This window comes from Hypanus sabinus, chromosome X1 (genome assembly GCF_030144855.1).
Source record: "Hypanus sabinus isolate sHypSab1 chromosome X1, sHypSab1.hap1, whole genome shotgun sequence".
In the NCBI taxonomy this organism is placed as follows: domain Eukaryota; kingdom Metazoa; phylum Chordata; class Chondrichthyes; order Myliobatiformes; family Dasyatidae; genus Hypanus; species Hypanus sabinus.
The window spans coordinates 165,762-189,501 of record NC_082738.1 but is presented as its reverse complement, the minus strand read 5'-3'; the positions used below and the strand labels follow the sequence as shown (position 1 = coordinate 189,501).

The following is a 23,740-nucleotide window of genomic DNA, read 5'->3' as shown; positions in this document are numbered from 1 at the left end:
TGGTAGGGTACTGGAACTGTGGTGTACAAAAGCTGTAATAAATCTAGTCAAGAAGAAAAGAAGAGCTTACAAAAGGTTCAGAGAGCTAAGTAATGTTAGTGATTTAGAAGATTATAAAGCTAACAGGAAAGATCTTAAAAAGGAAATTAGGAGAGCCAGAAGGGGCCATGAGAAAGCCTTGCTGGGCAGGATTAAGGAAAACCCCAAGGCATTCTACAAGTATGTGAACAGCAAGAGGATAAGATGTGAAAGAATAGGACCTGTTACGTACCCCGTAACTGGGTCACTTACCAGCAAAGATAGAGAAGTCCGTTGAAGTCTGATGGTACTATTTTTAACAGTATTTATTGATAAAAATACACAAAAATAATATCAATGTAAACATACAGATAATATACGTCATCACTACTAAGTCTAAAAGCGCGGGTATAATAATAATCACTAAGAAATAGCTCTGTCGTCTAGGGGATAATGTATTGTCCGATGGAAATATAAAAGTCACTCAAGTTCATGCAGGATGCAGCCTTTGGTTGGAGTCAAGAGAGAGAGTTTAAAACTTGCCCATTCCTTTTATGATGTCAATCCTTCGAGAGTCGTTGGGGCTGATTTCTCCTTTGTTTTAGCTCAAGCCATTCTTCTGTGGTAAGGCCCACCAATTCCGAGGCAAGTGGAAAAGGACGCACATGGGCTTTCCACCGGCTGTCGCTATTACGGGATTTCTAGCATTTCTTCTGGTGCGTCTAAAGGGGCTGTTCCCCAGACCCTCTTTTATCCTGACTCACAGGGTCTCAGATGTCAATCAGGCTGGAAGGATGCCACCCCTCAACCAGCCCACCTTTGGTCATTCCCTGAGGGCCTCAAATAAATAGCACAGCACTCAATACACAATTCCGTCTCCAAGAGACAATGGCCGTTTCCCGTGGCTTTGTATCGCTGAGGGGCCAGGACATTCCAAACGTCTCTCTCTCATTTCCTGGGTCTTCTGACCCAAATTAATAGCGATCTTGCGATTCTCAAAAAGGAGGGGGCTACTTTGGACCCTTCGGCCCCTCAGAGTTGGGCACAGGCATAACAGACCTATCAAGTGTGACAGTGGGAAAGTGTGTATGGAACCGGAGGAAATAGCAGAGGTAATTAATGAATACTTTACTTCAGTATTCATAATGAAAAAGTATCTTGGTGATTGTAGTGATGACTTGCAGCAGACTGAAAAGCTTGAGCATGTAAATATCAAGAAAGAGAATGTGCTGGAGCTTTTGGAAAGCATCAAGTTGGATAAGTTGCCAGGACTGGATGAGATGTACCCCAGGCTACTGTGGGACGCAAGGGAGGAGATTGCTGAGCCTCTGGCAATGATCTTTGAATCATCAATGGGGATGGGTGAGCTTCCAGAGGATTGGAGGGTTGCGGATGTTGTTCCTTTATTCAAGAAAGGGAGTAGAGATAGCCCAGGAAGTTATCAAACAGTGAGTCTTACCTCAGTGGTTGGTAAGTTGATGGAGAAGATCCTGAGAGGCAGGGTTTATGAACATTTGGAGAGGTATAACATGATTAGGAATAGTCAGTATGGCTTTGTCAAGGGTAGGTCATACCTTACAAGCTTGATTGAATTTTTTGAGGATATGACTAAACACATTGATGAAGGAAGAGCAGTGGATGTAGTGTATATGGATTTCAGCAAGGCATTTGATAAGGTACCCCATGCAAGGCTTATTGAGAAAGTAAGGAGGCATGGGATCCAAGGGGACATTGCTTTGTGGATCCAGAACTGGCTTGTCCACAGAAAGCAAAGAGTGGTTGTAGATGGGTCATATTCTACATGGAGGTTGGTCACCAGTGGAGTGCCTCAGGGATCTGTTCTGGGGCCCTTACTATTCGTAATTTTCATAAGTGACCTGGATGAGGAAGTGGAAGGATGGGTTAGTAAGTTTGCTGATGACATAAAGGTTGGAGGTGTTGTGGATAGGTTGGAGGGCTGTTGGAGGTTACAACGGGACATTGATAGGATGCAAAATTGGGCTGAGAAGTGGCAGATCGAGTTCAACCCAGAAAAGTGTGAAGTGGTTCATTTTGGGAGGTCAAATATGATGGCATTAATGGTAAAACTCTTGGCAGTGTGAGTGATCAGAGGGATCTTGGTGTCTGAGTCCATAGGACGCTCAAAGCAGCTGCGCAGGTTGACTCTGTGGTTAAGAAGACGTATGGTGTATTGGCCTTCATCAATCGTGGAATTGAATTTAGGAGGTGAATGTTGCAGCTATATAGGACCCTGGTCAGACCTCACTTGGAGTACTGTGCTCAGTTCTGGGTCTTCTCTAGGTATTGCTCTTCCTTCATCAATGTGTTTAGTCACATCCTCAAAAAATTCAGTCAGGCTCGTAAGACACGACCTGCCCTTGACAAAGCAATGCATAATAAAATATCTCGAGTAAATGTAGAGAGTTTCAGAATGAGTCATTATTTGTGCAAAATGTTTAGGGTGTAGAAGCACAAATTGACCACTGGGCTCTGCCTGTCTGAATTCTGTAGCATAATTCTTTAGCTTAACTTCCTGGACACTCATAATCTTTTAAGGTTTGTATGGCAAAAGGTTATGGGTCCATGCAAGATAAATATATGAAGGGTAGATACAGTCATTTTCAAATAGCAAGTAACACATTTGTGTGCTTGTCTCTACTTGAACCAAGTATTGGAGTTCAACAACTGTCAATGCCTCCAGTAGAGAAAGGAACAATAGAAAACAAAGCAAAAGAAACAATTGGGGTGGCAGATTGCAGCATTTAATGCCCAGGCCTCATGTGGGAACTTTCCATATAGGAATCTGAACTACAAACAAGAGACTCTGCAGATGCTGGAAATCCGAGGAACACACACAAAATGCTGGAGAAACTCAGCAGACCAGGCAGCACCTATGGAAAAAGTACAGTCGACATGTTAGACTGAGACCTTTCAGCAGGACTGGAGAAGAAAAAAAGCTGAGGAGTAGATGTGAAAGGTGGGGTGAGGGGAGAGAAAAATGCCAGGCGATAGGTGAAACTTGGAGGGGGAGGGATGAAGCAAAGAGCTAGGAAGTTGATTGGTGAAAGAGACAGAAGGCCATGGAAGAAAGGGAAAAAGGTGGGGGGGGGGAAAGGATCACCAGAAGGAAGCAATGGGCAGGCAAGGAGATAACATGAAAGAGGGTCATTTTGTCGAGACCCTTCATCCTGCACTTTGCATGTGTTCTTCAAGATTTACAGCATCTGCAGAATCTCTTGTGATCTTGAATCTTAATTTTTGAATCCTAATTAGGAATTTTTTCAGTGGTTAGTAACTGAATTCTCTGTTTTATATAGGGATGTTCTTTGTGGTTACCTTTTCTGTTCCAATATCACTCAGCCTCCAAGACGTGGGATTCTCAAAGGGGACATTACTAGTGTGATCTTATACCATCAAAACAAGTACATGGATTGCAGGTAACAATTCAACTGCACAGACTTAAGAAGCTAATGTAGCCATCCAATGCCCTTCAGCCCACGATGCTGTGCAAAACATGTCCTTACCTTAGAACTACCTAGGGTTAGCCATAGTCCTCTATTTTTCTAAGCTCCATGTACTTATCAAGGAGTCTCTTAAAAGACCCTATCATTTCCACCTCCATTGTCGCCGGCAGCCCATTCCACGCACTCACCACTTTCTGTGTAAAAAAATTAACCCTGACATCTCCTCTGTACCTACTTCCAAGCACCTTAAAACTATGCCCTCTCGTGCTAGCTATTTCAGCCCTGGGGAAAAGCCTCTGACTAGCCACACAATCAATGCCTCTCATTATCTTATACACCTCTATCAGGTCACCCCTCATCCTCTGTCTCTCCAAGGAAAAAAGGCCAAGTTCACTCAACCTATTCTCATCAGTAATGCTCCCCAATCCAGGCAACATCCTTGTCAATCTCCTCTACACCCTTTTTTATGGTTTCCACATCCTTTCTATAGAGAGGCAACCGGAATTGAGCACAGTACTCCAAGTGGGGTCTGACCAGGGTCCTATATAGCCGCAACATTACCTCTTTGCTCCTAAACTCAATCCCACGATTGATGAAGGCCAATGCACTGTATGCCTTCTTAACCACAGAGTCAACCTGCGCAGCATCTTTGAGTGTCCTATGGACTCGGACCCCAAGATGCCTCTGATCTTCCACACTGCCAAGAGTCTTACCATTAATACTATATTCTGCCATCATATTTGACCTACCAAAATAAACCACCACACTTATCTGGGTTGAACTCCATCTGCCACTTCTCAGCCCAGTTTTGCATCCTATCGACATCTCGCTGTAACCTCTGACAGCCCTCCACACTATCCACAACACCCCCAGTGATATCCCCCTCATTCTTATGAACTCCAGTGAGTACATGCCCAGAGCCATCAATCACTCCTCATATGGCAACCCCTTCATTCCCTGAATCATTCTCCTGAACCTCCTCTGGATCCTTTCCAATCCCAGCACATCTTTTCTTACATAAGAGACACAAAGCTACCCACAATATTCCAAGTGCAGTCTGATCAATGCTATATAAAGCCTCAACATTACATACTTGCTTTTATATTCTCATTATCTCAAAATGAAAGCTAACATTGCATTTACCTTCTTTACCACTGACTCAACCTGCAAGTTAACCTTTAGGAAATCCTGCACAAGGACTACCAAGTCCCTCTATGACTCAGATTTTTAAATTTTTCTCTGTTTAGAAAACAGTCTACAACTTTATTCCATCTACCAAAGTGCATGACTATACATTTTCCTACACTATATTCCACCTGCCACTTCTTTGCCCTTTCTCTCAATCTGTGTAAGTCCTTCTGCAGGCACCCTGCTTCCTCAACACTACCTGCACCTCCACCTATCTTTATATTGGCTACAAACGTGGCCCCAAAGTCATCAATTCCATCATCCAAATCATTCACATACAACGTAAAAGGAAGTGGTTCCAACACAGACCCCTTTGGAACACCACTAGTCACTGGCATCCAATCAGAAAAGAGTCCCTTTATTCCCACTCTTTGCCTCCTGCCAGTCAGCCAATCTTCTATCCATGCTAGTATCTTTACTGTAATACCATGGGCTCTTATCTCATAATATTTAGTTGATTGTCTATGAAATAATCAAATATTATGACATTATACTTGATACCATAATGCTTTGTATTGGATTCATAAGGTAAATATAAAGCTTTTACAAACAAGATTGTATGCATTACTATTAACAACTTGGTCAAGGTGTGTTTATAAAATTGTTAACATACTTAAGAAGAAAAATTACTGTAAGCAAAGGCTTTACATTAGATTTATCCCAAGTTTATTTTGTTTCCATAGATTAAGGTTATTATGCTGTTTTCATAAGCTATTAACAGAGTATTATTTATTTTTTGCTCCAACAGCTATGATTGATTGATCAGGGTAGTGAGGAACTGGCAAGTGCATGAGAAAGAGTTTGCCTTTGATGCCACATCTTGCCTTTCCTTAAATGTTGTCATCCTAGGCAATTTTTTCATTTGTCTCATTAGCCATGGCTTTGAGATAGAATAGTAGTCTCCATAAATTCTTGCTTGAATTACAGATGCGTAGACTGTTAGTTTACTGGTGTTTGCCAAGAATTGCAAATTGCCTTAGAACGGTGCATTGAATCCATGGTTCTTGCCTTTGTCAGATTAGGGGAAATATGATAACTCTCTGCATCTCTAATCTTTATTCACTGCAGTAAAAGGGCATAGAGAGAGATTGATGTTGATTAAATTGAGCACTGATGGTGCTATCACATGGTTCTCAGGGGTGGCCATGTTGAACTGGATGATGGCACTATTCTTGGTTATGTAGAAGATGGTACCTCCTGTGGACCCAACATGATGTGTCTTGACCACAAATGCCTACCAATACAAGCCTTCAACCTGAGCTCTTGCCCACAGAGTGCAAATGGAGACATCTGTTTCAGCCATGGGGTAAGTCCGTTTCAAAAAATGGTGAACATGTATATTCCTCTGATATGATGACATCTGAATATTTCAAGAAGAGAATAAAATAAGGAGGAGTACACAAAACTGACCAAATTGTCAACAGAAATTGTGTGATTGGACTTTGTGCTAACATTACCCCAACTACAAAAGTACAAAATTGATGAACAAGAAAAGGCTTCATCACATCTTCTGAAACCACAATCGTCAAAGGATTACAACTGAATATCGCACTCCTTTGAATCACTGCCACCAACTACACCTTCCCTGTAGTATAGAAGCTACTTTTCATAACCACCTAGTCTATAAATCTTAATTAGAACAATGCACTGCCTCCAAATAACACTAAATTAGAAGCTGTAGGACCAAAAGGTAGGGTGGCCAATGGAAACAGGCTCAAACATCAGCTTCACAGTATCTTCACAGAAGATACTGACCTGACAGCACAGTTTTGTCAATTGACTATTAATCAACCATTGCAACTTTTGGATGAGGTCTCAAAGTCAAAAATGGACTAACTCTTTCCCTGCAGCCCTTGCTTACCTCAAAGAGCAAACTCTATATGTTACACCACTGATTGAAAATGAATGTTTGGAATTGACCAAGCGAAAAAGACGAAAGCTCTAGCTTGGTCAACCTAAGAACCTTCTAGTTAATATCATATACCATATCCAGATCCAGCAACTTCAATGAAATTGGAATTCACAGGTAGAGTGTGATTGCAAGCAATGGAAGATGACTTACTTCTCAAGCAATCTGGAAAAAAATAACATGTCCAAATGAAACCAGAGCAAGACTCTAACTAAGTGATGGACAATTTTCTCCCCTTGTTAATCAAGTGATTTTTCAAATGCAAAATTTAATTTGGAATGTATAATTTCTTTATTTGACATTTGACATGGTCCCTCATGAGTGACTCATCCAGAAAGTCATGATGCATAGGATAAATGGAACCTTGGCTGTTTGAATAAAAAAAATTGGCTTAAAGGAAGAAAGGAGAGGGTAGTTGTGGAAGGAAAGTATTCTGCCTGGAGGTCGGTGACTAGTAGAGTGCCACAGGGATCTGTCCTGGGACCCCTGCTATTTGTGATTTTTATAAATGACCTGGATGTAGAGGTAGAAGGATGGGTGAGTAAGTTTGCAGATTACACAAAGATTGGAGGAGTTGTGGATGGAGCTATAGGTGGTCGAAGGTTTCAAGAGGGTATAGACAGGCTGCAGAGTTGGGCAGAAAGATGGCAGATGGAGTTCAATCTGGACAAGTGTGAGGTGATGCATTTTGGAAGGACAAACCAGAAGACTGAGTACAGGATTAACAGTCAGTTACTTAAGAGTGTGGATGAACAAAGGGACCTTGGGGTTCAAATCCATACATCCCTCAAGGTCGCTGCACAGGTTCATAGGGTAGTTAAGAAGGTCTATGGGATGCTAGGCTTCATTAACAAGGGGATTGAGTTCAAGAGTAGAGAGGTCATGTTGCAACTCTACGAATCTCTGGTGAGACCGCACTTAGAGTATTGTGTTCAATTCTGGTCACCTCATTATAGGAAGGATGTGGAAGCTATGGAGAGGGTGCAGAGGAGATTGACCAGGATGTTGCCTGGATTGGAGAACAAGTCATATGAAGCAAGGTTAGCAGAGTTGGGACTTTTCTCTTTGGAGCATAGAAGAATGAGAGGGGACTTGATAGAGGTCTACAAGATTATGAGAAGCATAGATAGTCAGTACCTGTTTCCCAGGGCACCAATAGCAAACACCAGAGGGCATATGTACAAAATTAAGGGAGGGAAGTTTAGGGGAGACATCAGGGGTAAGTTTTTTACACAGAGGGTTGTGAGTGCCTGGAATGACTTGCCAGGGATGGTGGTGGAGGCTAAAACATTAGGGGTATTTAAGAGCCTCTTGGACAGGCACATGGATGAAGGAAAAATGGAGGGTTATGGGGTAGTGTGGGTTTAGTACTTTTTTTAAGGATTATATGGGTCAGCATAATATGGAGGGCTGAAGGGCCTGTACTGTGCTGTAGTGTTCTATGGTTATATGTTTCTATGGTTTATTTAAAAACACTTAAACACAGTAGAGATGAATAAAAATAAATGATCCAGCACACAAGACATTCCTGAGCATTAACCTGCCTTATTTGGAGTTAGTCCATCAGATATGAGAACAGAATTAGGCCATTTAGCCCATTGAGTCTGCTCTGCTATTCCATCATGGCTGATCCCGGATCCCACTCAACCTCATACACCTGCCCTCTCACCATATCCTTTGATGACCTAACCGATCAGGAATCTCTGCCTCAAATATACCCACAGATTTGGCCTCCACTGCAGACTGTGGCAGAGCATTTCACAGATTTACTACTCTCTAGCTAAAAAACAGTTCCTCTTTACCTCTGTTTTAAAAGGGTACCCCTCAATTTTGAGGCTGTACCCTCTAGTTCTGGATACCCCACCAAAGGAAACATCCTCTCCACATCCACCCTATCTAGTCCTTTCAACATTCAGTAGGTTTCAATGAAACCCCCGCATTTTTCTAAATTCCTGTGAGTACAGACCAAGAGCTGCCAAATGTTCCTCATACATTAACCCCATCTTTCCTGGAATCATCCTCGTGAACCTCCTCTGGACTATCTCCAATCACAGCATATTCTTTCTGAGATATGGGGCTCAAAACTGTTGATAATACTCCGTGTGGTCTGACTAGTGTCTTATAAAGGCTCAGCATTATCTCCTTGCTTTTATATTCTATTCCCCTTGAAATAAATGTCCACACTGCATTTGCCTTCTTTACCACAGACTCAACTTGTAAATTAACCTTTTGGAAGTCTTGCACAAGGACTCCTAAGTCCCTTTGCACCTCTGATGTTTGAACCTGCCCCCCCCCCATTTAGATAATAGTCCTCACTATTGTTCCTTTTACCAAAATGCATTATCATACATTTCCCAGCACTGTATTCCATCTGCCACTTTTTTGCCTGTTCTTCCAATTTGTCTAAGTCCTGCTGCAATTGCATTGCTTCCTCAGAAGTACCTACCCCTCCACCTATCTTTGTATTATCCGCAAACTTTGCCACAAAGCCATCAATTCCATTATCCAAATCATTGACAAACAATGTGATGAGCAGCAGTCCTAATATTGACCCCTGAAAAACACCACTAATCACCGGCAGCCAATCAGAAAAGGCCTCATTTATTCCCACTCGCTGCCTCCTGCCTGTCAGCCATTCTGCTATCCATGCCAGTATCTTTCCTGTAACACCATAGGATTTTATTTTGTGAAGCAGCCTCATGTGAGGCACCCTATTAAATGCCTTCTAAAAATCCAAGTAAATGACATCCACTGCCTCTCCTTTGTCCACCCTAATAGGTTTGTCAGACAAGATTTCCCTTTACAGAAACCATGCTGACTTTTGACTTACTTTATCATTAGTTTCCAAATACCACGAAAACTCATCCTTACTTCTCAGTACATCGAGTTCTCAGTATTCTCAAGAAGGAGGGTGAGCAGCCAGATGTTGTAGTCCATGTAGGGACCAATGACGTGGATAGAAAGAAGGAGGAGGTCCTGCAAAGAGAATTTAGGGAGTTTGGTACAAAGCTGAAGGACAGGACCTCCAGGGCTGCAATCTCAGGATTGCTACCCATGCCACGTGCTAGTGAGGCTAGAAATAGGAAGATAATGCAGCTAAATACGTGACTAAGGAGATGGTGCAGGAGGGCGGGCTTTATGTTTCTGGACAATTGGGCCTTGTTCCAGGGAAGGTGGGACCTGTTCCGACGGGACGGGCTGCACCTGAACTGGAGGGGGACTAATATCCTTGTGGGAAGGTTTGCTAGTGCTGCTCCGGGGGGTTTAAACAAGATGTGCAGGGGGAGGGGATCCAGAGTGTTAGAGCAGATAGTGAGGTGGAGGAGGATAAAGGCCGTGCGAGCTGCAAGCATAATGCATGGAGTAAAGCCAGATCTAACATATAAAGAGGCTTTGAGGAAAGAGAAGCAGAATAAAGGGTGTAAAGGTAGTAAGGTAGAAGGGCTAAAGTGTGTGTACTTCAATGCAAGAAGCATCAGGAACAAAGGTGATGAACTGAGAGCTTGGATACATACATGGAATTATGATGTAGTGGCCATTACAGAGACTTGGCTGGTACCAGGGCAGGAATGGATTCTCAATATTCCTGAATTTCAGTGCTTTAAAAGGGATAGAGAGGGGGGGGGAAAGGAGAGGAGGGGTGGCATTACTGGTCAGGGATACTATTACAGCTACAGAAAGGGTGGATAATGTAGCAGGTTCCTCTTTTGAGTCAGTATGTGTGGAAGTCAGGAACAGGAAGGGAGCAGTTACTCTACTGGGGCCCCCTGGTTGCAGCAGAGATACCGAGGAGCAGATTGGGAGGCAGATTTTGGAAAGGTGTAAAGATAACAGGGTTGTTATCATGGGTGACTTTAACTTCCCTAATATTGATTGGCACCTGATTAGTTCCAATGGTTTAGACGGGGCAGTGTTTGTTAAGTGCTTCCAGGATGGATTCCTGTCACAGTATGTTGACAGGCCGACTAGGGGGAATGCCATACTAGATCTAGTATTAGGTAACGAACCAGGTCAGGTCACAGATCTCTCAGTGGGTGAGCATCTGGGGGACAGTGACCACTGCTCCCTGTCCTTTAGCATTATCATGGAAAAGGATAGAAACAGAGAGGACAGGAAAAGTTTTAATTGGGGAAGGGCAAATTATGAGGCTATAAGGCTAGAACTTGCGGGTGTGAATTGGGATGATGTTTTTGCAGGGAAATGTACAATGGACATGCGGTGGATGTTTAGGGATCTCTTGCAGGATGTTAGGGATAAATTTGTCCCTGTGAGGAAGATAAAGAATGGTAGGGTGAAGGAACCATGGGTGACAAGCGAGGTGGAGAATCTAGTCAGATGGAAGAAGGCAGCATACGTGAGGTTTAGGAAGCAAGGATCAGATGGGTCTATTGAGGAATATAGGGTAGCAAGAAAGGAGCTTAAGAAGGGGGCATGAGAGGGCCTTGGCGAGTAGGGTAAAGGAAAACTCCAAGGTATTCTTCAATTGTGTGAAGAACAAAAGGTTGACAGGAGTGAAAATAGAACCGATTAGAGATAAAGGTGGGAAGATGTGCCTGGAGGCTGTGGAAGTGAGCGAGGTCCTCAATAACTACTTCTGTTCGGTATTCACCAATGAGAGGGAACTTGATGACGGTGAGGACAATATGAGTGAGGTTGATGTTCTGGAGCATGTTAATGTTATGGGAGACGAGGTGTTGGAGTTGTTAAAATACATTAGGACAGATAAGTCCCTGGGGCCTGACGGAATATTCCCCAGGCTGCTCCACGAGGTGAGGGAAGAGATTGCTGAGCCACTGGCTAGGATCTTTATGTCCTCATTGTCCATGGGAATGGTACCGAAGGATTGGAGGGAGGCGAATGTTGTCCCCTTGTTCAAAAAAGATAGTAGGGATAGTCCGGGTAATTATAGACCAGTGAGCCTTATGTCTGTGGTGGGAAAGCTGTTGGAAAAGATTCTTAGAGATAGAATCTATGGGCATTTAGAGAATCATGGTCTGACCAGGGACAGTCAGCATGGCTTTATGAAGGGTAGATCATATCTAACAAGCCTGATAGAGTGCTTTGAGGAGGTGACCAGGCATATAGGTGAGGGTAGTGCAGTGGATGTGATCTACATGGATTTTAGTAAGGCATTTGACAAGGTTCTACATAGTAGGCTTATTTAGAAAGTCAGAAGGCATGGGATCCAGGGAAGTTTGACCAGGTGGATTCAGAATTGGCTTGCCTGCAGAATGCAGAGGGTCATGGTGGAGGGAGTACATTCAGATTGGAGGGTTGTGACTAGTGGTGTCCCACAAGGATCTGTTCTGGGACCTCTACTTTTTGTGATTTTTATTAACAACCTGGATGTGGGGGTAGAAGGGTGGGTTGGCAAGTTTGCAGATGACACAAAGATTGGTGGTGTTGTGGATAGTGTAGAAGATTGTTGAAGATTGCAGAGGGACATTGATAGGATGCAGAAGTGGGCTGAGAAGTGGCAGATGGAGTTCAACCCGGAGAAGTGTGAGGTGGTACACTTTGGAAGGACAAACTCCAAGGCAGAGTACAAAGTAAATGGCAGGTTACTTGGAAGTGTGGAGGAGCAGAGGGGTCTGGGGGTACATGTCCACAGATCCCTGAAAGATGCTTCACAGGTAGATAGGGTAGTTAAGAAAGTTTATGAGGTGTTAGCTTTCATAAGTCGAGGGATAGAGCTTAAGAATCGCGAGGTATTGATCCAGCTCTATAAAACTCTAGATAGGCCACACTCGGAGTACTGTGTCCAATTCTGGTCGCCTCATTATAGGAAGGATGTGGAAGCATTGGAAAGGGTACAGAGGAGATTTACCAGGATGCTGCCTGGTTTAGAGAGTATGGATTATGATCAGAGATTAAGGGAGCTGGGGCTTTACTCTCTGTAGAGAAGGAGGATGAGAGGAGACATGATAGAAGTATACAAGATATTATGAGGAATAGATAGAGTGGACAGCCAGCGCCTCTTCCCCAGGGCACCACTGCTCAATACAAGAGGACATGGCTTTAATGTAAGGGGTGGGAAGTTCAAGGGGGATATTAAAGGAAGGTTTTTTACTCAGAGAGTGGTTGGTGTGTGGAATGCACTGCCTGAGTCAGTGGTGGAGGCAGATACACTAGTGAAGTTTAAGAGACTACTAGACAGGTATATGGAGGAATTTAAGGTGGGGGTGGTTATATGGGAGGCAGGGTTTAAGGGTCAGCACAACATTGTGGGCCAAAGGACCTGTTCTGTGCTGTACTGTTCTATGTTCTATGTTCTATTACTAATAGACGCCAACTCTTTCACAGCCACTGAGGTTAGGCTGCCTGGCCTATAATTTCCTATATTTTGCCTTCCTCCTTTCTTGAAGAGTGGAGTGACATTTGCAATCTTTCAGTCCTCCGAGACCATGCCAGAATCAAGTGATTCTTGAAAGATCATGACCAATTCATCTGTTATCTCTTCAGCATCCTCTCTCAGAACTCTGGAAAGGAGTCCATCTGGTACAGGTGACTTACTCACCTTTTACTTTTTGGCACTTTTTTCTTTGTAATAGCAATTGCACTCACTCCTGCTCCCTGACACTCATGGACCTCTGGCACACTGCTGGTCTCTTCCACAGTGACGACAGATACAAAGTACCCATTAGGTTCATCTGCTATTTCTTTGTCCCCCATTACTACCTCACCAGCATCATTTTCTAGTGGTCCAATATAAACTCTCACCTCCTTTTTACTCCTTATATTACTGAAAGAAACTTTTGGTATCCTGCTTTATATTATTGGCTAGTCTGCCCTAATATTTCATTTTTTCCCTTCTTATAGCTTTGCCAGTTGGCTTTTGTTGGATTTGAAAAGCTTCCCAATCATCCAACTTCCCACTCACTTTTGCTACCTTTTATATGCCTTTTCCTTGGCTTTTTTGCAGCCCTTAACTTCCTTTGTCAGCCAGGGTTGCCTACCCCTGTCATTTGAGAACTTCTTCCTCTGTAGGATATATCTATCCTGGGCCTTGTGAACTATTCTCAGAAAGAGTTAGACAATCCATACTAGAGATGCGTGAAAACAGATACCTTTTAATCAGGCTGGCAATCGAGATTTTGAAGGCAGAGTTTTTGTGACAGTTTTTCTGATTTGAGGAGCGGCCAATCAGCAAGAGGGATTCATTAGAAAGAGCCAATTAGAATAATTCAACTGCAAGCAGAGCGGCCATTCTTTTTGAGTGTGCCAGTCTCTAAAGTGGCTTTGGCTCATCAGGCTTGGGTGAGGTAGATTGTTTTGTAAATTACACACTCTCTTATTTGTTCATTCCTCACCTATTAGTGCACAGTATACTGGGAACAGCTCCAGGGGCAGTGTTTTGTACTCTGTGTGGGATATGGGAAGTCTGGGAGATCTCCACTCTCCCAGATAAACATATCTGCACCAAGTTGCAGCTCCAGAGAGAACGAATTAAGGAACTGGAGCAGCAGCTCGATGACCTTTGACCTATATGGGAGAATGAGGACATGACAAACAGGAGCTCCAGGAAGGCAGTCATCCCTAGATTGCAGGAGACAGGTAACTGGGTGACTGTCAGGAGAAATAGGGGAAATGCACAGCCAGTGCAGAGTACACCTGTGGCCGTTCCCTCAACAATAAGTACACATCCTTGGATACTGTTGAGGGGGATGACCTACTCGGGGAATTGTGGGGGGTGAGAAACAGTTTGACCGGATTTCTGGTACTGTGTCTGGTGCTGTGGCTCAGAAGAGCAGAAGGGAAGAGGACTGCAGTGTTGATAGGAGATTCCTTAGTCAGAGGAACAGAGATAAGATTCTGTGGGTGTGATAGAGCCACCCAGATGGTATATTGCCTCCCTTGTGCCAGGGTCAGGGACGTCTTGGATCAGGTCCAGCCCATTTTCAAGGGCAAGGGTGAGCAGCCAGAATTCTTGATGCATATTGGCACCAATGATATAGGAAAACAAGGTGAGGAGGTCCTGAAGAGACATTTTAGAGCTTGGTAGGAAGCTGTAAAACAGGACCTCCAGGGTCATAATCTCTGAATTGCTGCCTGTGTTATGTACTAGTGACAGTAAGTATAGAATAATTTGACAGGTGAATGCATGTCTGAGGAACTGGTGCAGAGAGCAGGGTTTCAGATTTAATGGATCATTGGGATCTCTTCTGGGGAACGTGCAACCTGTATAGAAGGTACAGGTTACACCTGAACCCAATGGAGTCTAACATCCTTACGGGCAGGTTGACTAGAGTTGTTTGGGTGGATTCAAGATGATATGCAGAGGGATGGGAGCCGGAGTGACAGTGCTGAAGATAGTTGGTTAGAAGGTAGTTGATAGAAGGTAGTTGGTTCAGAAAGAGGCAATCTGTAGTGAGACTCCTAGCAAGGAGAGGCTGATGACAGGGCAAAATTGCAACCAACAGGATGAATTGCAATGTAAAAGGTGGACAAAATTGAAAAGGGTGAATACAGGACTGAAGGTGTTATATTTGAACTTCATCTCACAAAATAGAAAATCTAAAGCAGTTCCACAAAATGGCAGCCTCCATCTTCAAGCACACAGCAATTGGTCTGTCTGCTTCCACTGTAATTCAAATCCACTGTTTTGCAGACTCTAGTTATTTCTGGCCAATAGAACCCTTAGGGGAAAATGATCGAATTCACCCTGTAATTTGAGAAAGAGAAGCTAAAGACAGGTGTATCAGTATTACAGTGGAGTAAAGGGAATTACAGAGACATGAGAGAGGAGCTGTCCAGAATCGATTGGAAAAAAACACTGGCAGGGCTGATGGCAGAACAGCAATTGCCAGAATTTCTGAAACCAATTTGGAAGGCATAGGATATATACATCCCACAGAAGGAGAACCAAATACAGGGTATATAATAGAGCAAAAATTAGTGGGAAGTTAGAGGATTGGGAAGCTTTCCTATGCTAATAGAAGGCAACTAATAAAGTAATTACAAAGATAAAGATGGAAATTACAAAGATAAAGATGGAATACGTAAGTAAGCTCACCATTAATATTAAAGAGGATACTAAGAGATTCTTCAGATACATAAAGAGAGGTGAGAGTGGATATTGGACCACTGGAAAATGATGCTGGAGGGGTAGTAATGGGGGACAATGAAATGGCAGATGGACTGAATAAGTATATTGCATCAGTCTTCACTGTGGAAGCCAGTAGCAGTATGGTGGAAGTTCCAGGTGCCAGGGGTCATGAAGTGTGTGAAGTTACCATTACTAGGGAGAAGGTTATTGGGAAACTGAAAGGTCTGAAGGTAGGTAATTCACCTGGACCAGATGGTGTACATCCCAGATTTCTGAAAGGCGTGGCTGAAGAGACTGTGGAGGCATTAGTAATGATCTTTCAATAATGACTAGATTCTGGAATGGTTCCAGATGACTGGAAAATTGCAAATGTCATTCCATTCTTCAAGAAGTGAAAGAGGCAGAAGAAAGGAAGTTATAGGCCTATTAGTCTGATGTAAGTGGTTGGGAAGATGTTTCAGTCAATTGTTAAGGATGTGGTTTCAGGGTACTTGTAGGCACATGATAAAATGTGCTGTAGTTGGCATAGTTTCCTCAAGGGAAAATCTTGCCTGACAAATCTGTTGGAATTCTTTGAAGAAATAACAAAGAAGAAAAACAAAGGAAAATTGGTTGTTGGTGTATATTTGGATTTTCAGAATGCCTTTGACAAGGTGCCACATATGAAGCTGCTTAACAAGCCACAAGCCCATGGTACTACAGGAAAGGTACTAGGATGGATAGAGCATTGACTGATTGGCAGGAGGCAAAAACTGGGAATAAAGGGAGCCTTTTTTGATTGGCTGCTGGTGACTAGTGGTGTTCCACAGCAGTCTGAGTTGGGACCAATTCTTTTTACGTTATATGTTAATAACTTAGATAATGGAATTGGATGCTTTGTTGCAAAGTTTGCAGTCGATACGAAGATAGGTGGAGGGGCAGGTTTCTTTGAGGAAGTAGAGAGGCTGCAGAAGGACAGACAGATTAGGAGAATCAGAATCAGGTTTATTATCGCTGGCATGTGACATGAAATTTGTTAACTTAGCAGCAGCAGAATGGACAAAGAAATGGCAGATGGAATACGGTGTCAGGAACTGAATGGTCATACATTTTGGTAGAAGAAATGAAAGGGTTGAATATTTTCTAAATGGAGAGAAAATACAAAAAACTGAGGTGCAAAGGGAGTTGGGGGTCTTTGTGCAGGATTCCCTAAAGGTTAATTTGCAGGTTGAGTCGGTGGTGAGGAAGACAAATGCAATGTTAGCTTTCATTTCAAGAGAACTAGAATATAAAAGCAAGGATGTGTTGTTGAGATTTTATAAAGCACTGATAAGGCCTCACTGGAGTATTGTGAACAGGTTTGGGCCCCTTATCTTAGAAAGGGTGTGCAAAACTGGAGTGGGTTCAAAGGAAGTTCACAAAAAATGGTTCCAGGTTTGAACGGTTTGTCATTGAAGAGCATTTGATGGCTCTGGGACTGTATTCACTGGAATTCAGAAGAATGAGGGGTGACCTCATTGAAACCTATGGAATGGTGAAAGGCCTTGATAGAGTGGATACAGAGTGGATGTTTCCTATGGTAGGAGAGTCTAAGACCAGAGGACACAGCCTCAGAATAGAGGGGCGTCCTCTTAGAATGGAGATGAGGAGGAATTTCTTTAGCCAGAGATGGTGCATCTGTGGAATTCATTGCACAGGCAGCTTTAGAGGCCAAGTCTTTATTTAAGGCAGAGGTTGATAGGTTCTTGATTGGTCAGGACATGAAGAGATATGGGGAGAAGGCAGGAGACTGGGTCTGAGAGGAAAATTGGATCAGCCATGATGAAATGGCGGAGCAGACTCTATTGGCCAAATGGCCTAATTCTGCTCTTCTATCTTATGGTCTTATTTATTTAAAGCTTATCAAATTTCCATTCATTAACTACAGAGTCTTTTATGGGGTGGGATGAAGATGGGAGCTCAGAGGAATGAAAAGGGAATGAGGGATTAAGGGGAAGTTAAAAGACTGGGGTGGGTGGGTGAGGCGTAGTGGTATAAGCAGAGGAGCAGTAGGACCCAGTGGCAGTGAGAAAGTTCTCAGCCACCTGGTGGCTGAGTCAGTTGTCCAATCCGGAGGCTGTTGGGGCTGAAGTAGGAGCCGAAGTTGTCAACAAACATGTTCAGTCACTTACTGTTTTCATCTGTACTAGATTAGAGAATTGTTCAATGAAATAAATGGTCGTATCATTTTGCTGAATGTTTGTATTCTCCTTGCAGGTGTGCAGTAATGAGGCAAAATGTATATGTGACCGTGACTGGACAGGGAAAGACTGCAGTGTTTTTGATCCATATACAGAACCAACTCCAGAAGAGGATACAGAAGGACAGTATAAGGGTCTGTATGCAATATAATATTTTGTAAAATCCACCTGCTTAATAAAAATATTGCATGATAACCAGTTAGATTTAATTGTGCAAATCATGAATACCTCCTTCATATTCTGAAGTACATTCAGTGCAAGGTTACCGTTACTTATGGCAATGGGATCTATTTTCTTCTACATAAAACTTCTCTCATAAGGAGAATGCAGAATCTTTACTTTAGTGATGCAATTGTTTTCAACAAAATATTATTTTAAATTTTAATTTTAAAGTCGACAGAAGCTTGGAAAGCTGAAGCCAACTAACCAGATTGTTTAAGGTTGATTGCTCATGTTCTTTAAAAAAAATGCAAATAACTTGTTTTTTGTAGTATGTAAAAAAAATGTTTCAATAAGTGATTGGAAAAGTCAGCAATGAAAGGGATCAAACTGGAAGAATAGAAATGAATTGTTTTTGCGATATCGTTGCTTGTCTGCAAATTAGCACATTAATTCACACTCCACACACAGTGCATATCATAAGGTTAAATGAACATTGAGGTAACAGAGAATAAATGGGGACAGTGGAATAGCTGTGAAAGGTGGCATAGAATCAATAGATAACATGTTATAAGAAAATAAGATTTATGAGTATTGTGCAAAACCAAACAGATGTTCATTTGACACACGCCCTATACAGTGGGCCACAGAGCAAGGGCCATAGACAGTATAATCTCAACATGAGAGGCAGCAGTCTGGGCCAGTTCCTGCAGGACAAGGGAAAGAGTGAGCAGCGGGAGAACAAGGACTGTTACTGTGAGAGAAGACATTTGATCCGTGGCACCACTGCCACTTCACAAGAGTGAGTGAGCAATCTAATTAGAGTGATAGAGGACAGTTGTGACATCATTGCCTACATTCCCCATGATTAGAGTCAGTTCTAATGGGGAATCTAGAAGTGATGGCTGATGTACAAACTCAACAAGAAACTGGGCCTGAAAGCAATTTTTGCAGCAGGAGTTCAGCTCCAATCTTGCCCATGCTGTCTGTGGAGAATGTCCCTAAAATGGACCATAACTCAAAGGCAAGATGCTACAGGTGCAGGAAATCTGCAGAAAATGGTGCAGGTAAAGCAGCATCTATGGAGAGAAAACATGAGGAAATCTGCAGATGCTGGAAATTCAAACAACACACACAAAATGCTGGTGGAACACAGCAAGCCAGGCAGCATCTATAGAGAGAAACACTGTCGACATCTCGGCCTGAAACGTCGACAGTGCTTCTCCCTATAGATGCTGCCAGGCCTGCTGTGTTCCACCAGCATTTTGAATGTGTTGTTTGATCTATGGAGAGAGAAATATAGCTCAGCATTCAATTTGAATTTTCACTGTCATAATTCTTAGATCCTCAGTTATGGATAAATAGCCCCACTGCCTTGTGAGCAGCCTCAGAAGAGACAAAGGCTACGGGAATAAACCCAGACAGCAAATCTGGAGTGGAGCCCTAAAGCGGCTGAACGTCATTGAACGTCCTTCTGCAATTCCTGCAGCTAAGCTGGTGCCAAATGTATTGCTTCATAAGCTTTCCTTTGAACTACACTGGTGAGACCGAGAGGGATATCTTGATGGTTGGGTATCTCAGGATCTCCATACCTTCTGCCCAGACTTAAGATTATGATCATCATTCCCCATTGTCCTTCGAGACAGATGGATGTCAACCACAACCACCAATTCTTAGGTGCTCAACTTGTTTCAAAAAAAAGTGTAGACTGTTGTTGGTGATAACAGAAACATTTCCTCCTTTCTTCCATCTGAATCCACTACCACTTTGTGTCCCTTCCTTTGGACTTTTTTGACCCACATATATAGGACCTCTGGCTAAGACTGGGTGCTAGAGTCCATGATGTATCAGAGTGGCTGCAAGATATTCTCAAGGGGGAGAGTGACCAGCCAGAGTTCATGGTGCATATTGGCACCAATGACATAGGCAGAAGAGGGGAAGAGATCCTATGCAGTGAGTATATAGAGTAAGGGAAGAGGCTGAAGAGAAGGACCTTCAAGGTCCAGATTACTCCCTGTGCTACGGCCTAGTGCAGGTAGGAATGGGGTGATAGCACAGGTTAATGAGTGGTTGTGGAGATGGTTTAGGAGACAGAGTTTCAAGTTTTTGGATCATTGGATCCTTTTCTGGGGAAGGGATGACCTGTACAAGAGGGACGAGTTGCACCTGAACTAGAGGGCAGCCAATACCCTGGCCAGGAGGTTTGCCAATGCCACTCAGGAGAGGTTAAAATAATTTTGCAGCGTCTGGGACCCAAACCCCAAGGTCAGTAAGGGAGGATCAGACTGGAAAGTAGATGTCAGGGAAAGTAAGGAAAGGCAAAATTGAAATAGCAGGTGTAACCCTCAGGTTCGATCATTGACATTAGTCTAGGGAAGACAGTCTCCAGCCCTGCTGAGCGTGTGAAATCTGAGGTGCAAAACCTCTTGTTTGTGTGGATGCTGTGTGATGTGTTACCTTGTTACAAATCAGTACCACAAAATAACAGACAGTACACCATATACAATTAAATGAATTAGCTTTATAATTCTTAATTTGACTAGAGGATTAGAGGAAGAAAAACAAAAAGAAAAGGGCCCATGTTAATGAAACAGTCTAAACTGCACATTGGAACTCACAGTTTCTCTTCCATTGATCCTCCATCAATTTCCCCGGGCTTTGTCAACTCCTGGTCCCACTCCAAGTCCATTCCATCCTGCTGTCTACAATTTCTCCTTTCTGGCATGTTCTCTCTTAACCTCCCACCAAACAAAAGACCCAGATCACCTTGTTCTCAGGCACACAACAAGAAAAAAACACTCCCTTCATTGGACGGTGCACATTTCAAAGCCCTCGTTATCTCTAGTCATAACCCAAACACTGCTTCTACGGAGAAACCATTACATGAGCAGTGAAACCTTTCCCAAGGTGCTACACAGGTATGGTGGGTTGGATAGTTTGAAGTGTGTGTATTTTAATGCTGGGAGTTTTATGGGTAAGGGTGATGAACATAGAGCATGAATCAGTACATGGAACTGCAATGTTGTAGCTATTACAGAAACTTGGTTGAGAGAGGGGCAGGAATGGTTGATTAATGTACCAGGTTTTTGAAGATTCAGAAGAGACAGAGGAGGAGGTGAACGGGGGGGGGGGGGTGGGGGGAGGTGGTGGAGTTGCACTACTCATCAGGGACAATATCCCAGCTGCACTCAGGGGAGACACAATGGAGGGATCAGACACTGAGTTCATTTGGGTGGAACTCAGGAATAGGAAGGGTGCAATCACACCGATGGGATTGTACTACAGACCCTCTGATAGCCACCGGGACATTGAGGAACAGATATGTAATCAGATTGAGGAAATGTGTAAAAATAATAGGGTTGTTGTCATAAGGGATTTCAACTTCCCTGATATAAACTGGGACCTTCTTAGTGTAAGGACTTAGATGGGGCAGAATCTGTTAAGTGTCTCCAGGAAGGTTTCTTGAGTCAGTACGCGGACGGTCCAATGAGAGGAGAGGCCGTACTGGACCTGACGTTGGGTAATGAGCATGACCAGATGACTAACCTTTCAATGAGTGAACAAATAGGGAACAGTGACCACAACACCTCAACTAAGGTAACTATAGATCTGATCAGATCAGATTCAGTTTATTGTCATTTAAAAACACAAGTGCAATGCAGTTAAAAAATGAGACAACGTTCCTCCAGGATGATATCTCAAAAGCATATGACAAAACAGACTACACCAGAAAAAAACACACAACATTTGGCAATCCCCAATCCAGAGTCCAGAGAGGCAGCTGCGTATTAATATCGTGCTACAGTCTTAGCGCGTTTCCCGGAAAGGAGCTCCAAATCCACCAGACAAAACAAGACCAAAAACTAAAGCTACAAGACCTGCACAAAACCACATAGTTACAACATATAGTTACAACAGTGCAAACAATAGCATAATTGATAAAAAAAAAACAGACCATGGGCACAGTAAAAATAGTCCAAAGATGTTAAAGGACTATAAGTTAAGACTATAAAGATAGACATGATCCTTGTGGGAGAATTTTACATGGATCATGGAAATCTACAGCATATTACAGGCCCTTCAGCCCACAATGTTGTGCTGACCATGTAACCTACTCTAGAAACTGCCAAGAATTTCCTTAGCACATACCCCTCTATTTTTCGAAGTTCCATCTACCTATCTAAGAGTCTCTTAAAAGACCCTATCATATCCGCCTCCACCACCTTCACAGGCAGCCCATTCCATGTACCCACCACTCTCTGTGTGAAAAACGTACCCCTGACATCCCCTCTGTACCTACTTCCAAGCACCTTAAAACTATGCCCCCTCCTGTTATCCATTTCAGCCCTGGGAAAAAACGTCTGGCTATCCAAATTTCAATGCCCTCATCATCTTATACACCTCTATCAGGTCACCTCGCATCCTCTGTCGCTTCAAGGAGATAAGGCCAAGTTCACAATCTATTCTCATAAAGCATGCTCCCCAATCCAGGCAACATGCTTGTAAATCTCCTCTGCACGCTGTCAATAGGTTCAATGGGTACATTTAATATCAGAGAAATGTGTACAATATACATCCTGAAATTCGTTTTCTTCGCAACCATCCATGAAAACAGAGGAGTGCTCCAAAGAATGAATGACAGTTAAATGTTAGAACCTCAAAGACACCCCAGCTCCCCCTCCCACCCACAAGCAGCAGCAAGGCAATGATGCCCCATCCCCCACCCGCAAAAAAAGCATCGCCACCCGCCCCCCCCACCGAGCACTCAATCGTGCAGCAAAGCATCAATAAAGACATGATCTGCAGTACCCCAAAGACTACTCGTTCACCCGGTAATTTGACACACCACAGGCTCTCTCTCTCTCTCTCCCTAATAAGAGAAAAAGAGGTGTCCCCGTTTCACAGCGAGAGGGAAGACATAACAAACAACTCACTGATTTACACTGTTAAATGTCTGTTGCGTCGCTTTTTCCAAGCTCTGTGCCCAAAGAACTCATGTCTCAGGGCACACAGCCCACAGCAGCTAACCCGCTGCTTCCGATCTCCTGCGTGTTCTCCTGCAATGCCTCAGTCGGGGACACAAGTCTGGATTCAGCCCATCTCTAGAGCCACAAAAAACCAGCACCCTGAAGGTACGTTAGTCTTGCAGGCCGCATCCTTGGCATATCGAAAAGTGGCCGGTCATGAGGCCCTGAGAGCGGGTCCCATTCCCACAAAGAACCAAAGTCAGAGTGTAACTCCAGGTCAGGGTCTACAAAAGAACCTTGAAAAGGAAAAGAGAGATATCAAAGATAGAAATAGAGCTGTTTCCGAAGGTGCAAGCAAAGGGGTCACAGTTAGGCGCCATCATGACAATGCTCCGCCTCCAGGGTCCTATGTAGCTGCAACATTACCTCTCTGTTCCTAAACTCAATCCCACGATTGATGAAGGCCAATGCATCGTACGCCTTCTTAACCACAGAGTCAACCTGCGCAGCATCTTTGAGTGTCCTATGGACACAGACCCCAAGATTTTGCTGATCCTCCACACTTACTATACAGTACCTTTAATACTATATTCTGCCCTTCAAATTTGAGCCACTTCACATTTATCTGGGTTGGACTCCATCTGCCACTTCTTAGCCCAGTTCTGCATCCTATCAATGTCCCGTTGTAACCACTGACAAATCTCCAGACTATCCAAAACATCCCCAACTTTTATGTCATCAACAAACTTACTAACTCACCCTTCTACTTC

At 43.3% G+C, this 23,740-nt stretch overlaps 1 protein-coding gene across 1 annotated transcript in view; it reads left to right on the top strand.

The window, feature by feature from the left end:
- adam11 (ADAM metallopeptidase domain 11) overlaps positions 1–23,740 on the top strand; it is a 365,266-nt gene that overhangs the window by 321,307 nt on the left and 20,219 nt on the right. The window contains exons 22-24 of the mRNA XM_059955670.1: positions 3,336–3,455; positions 5,808–5,976; positions 17,861–17,978. Of these exons, the coding sequence (XP_059811653.1) occupies positions 3,336–3,455; positions 5,808–5,976; positions 17,861–17,978 (407 nt within the window). The remainder of the gene's footprint in view (positions 1–3,335; positions 3,456–5,807; positions 5,977–17,860; positions 17,979–23,740) is intronic.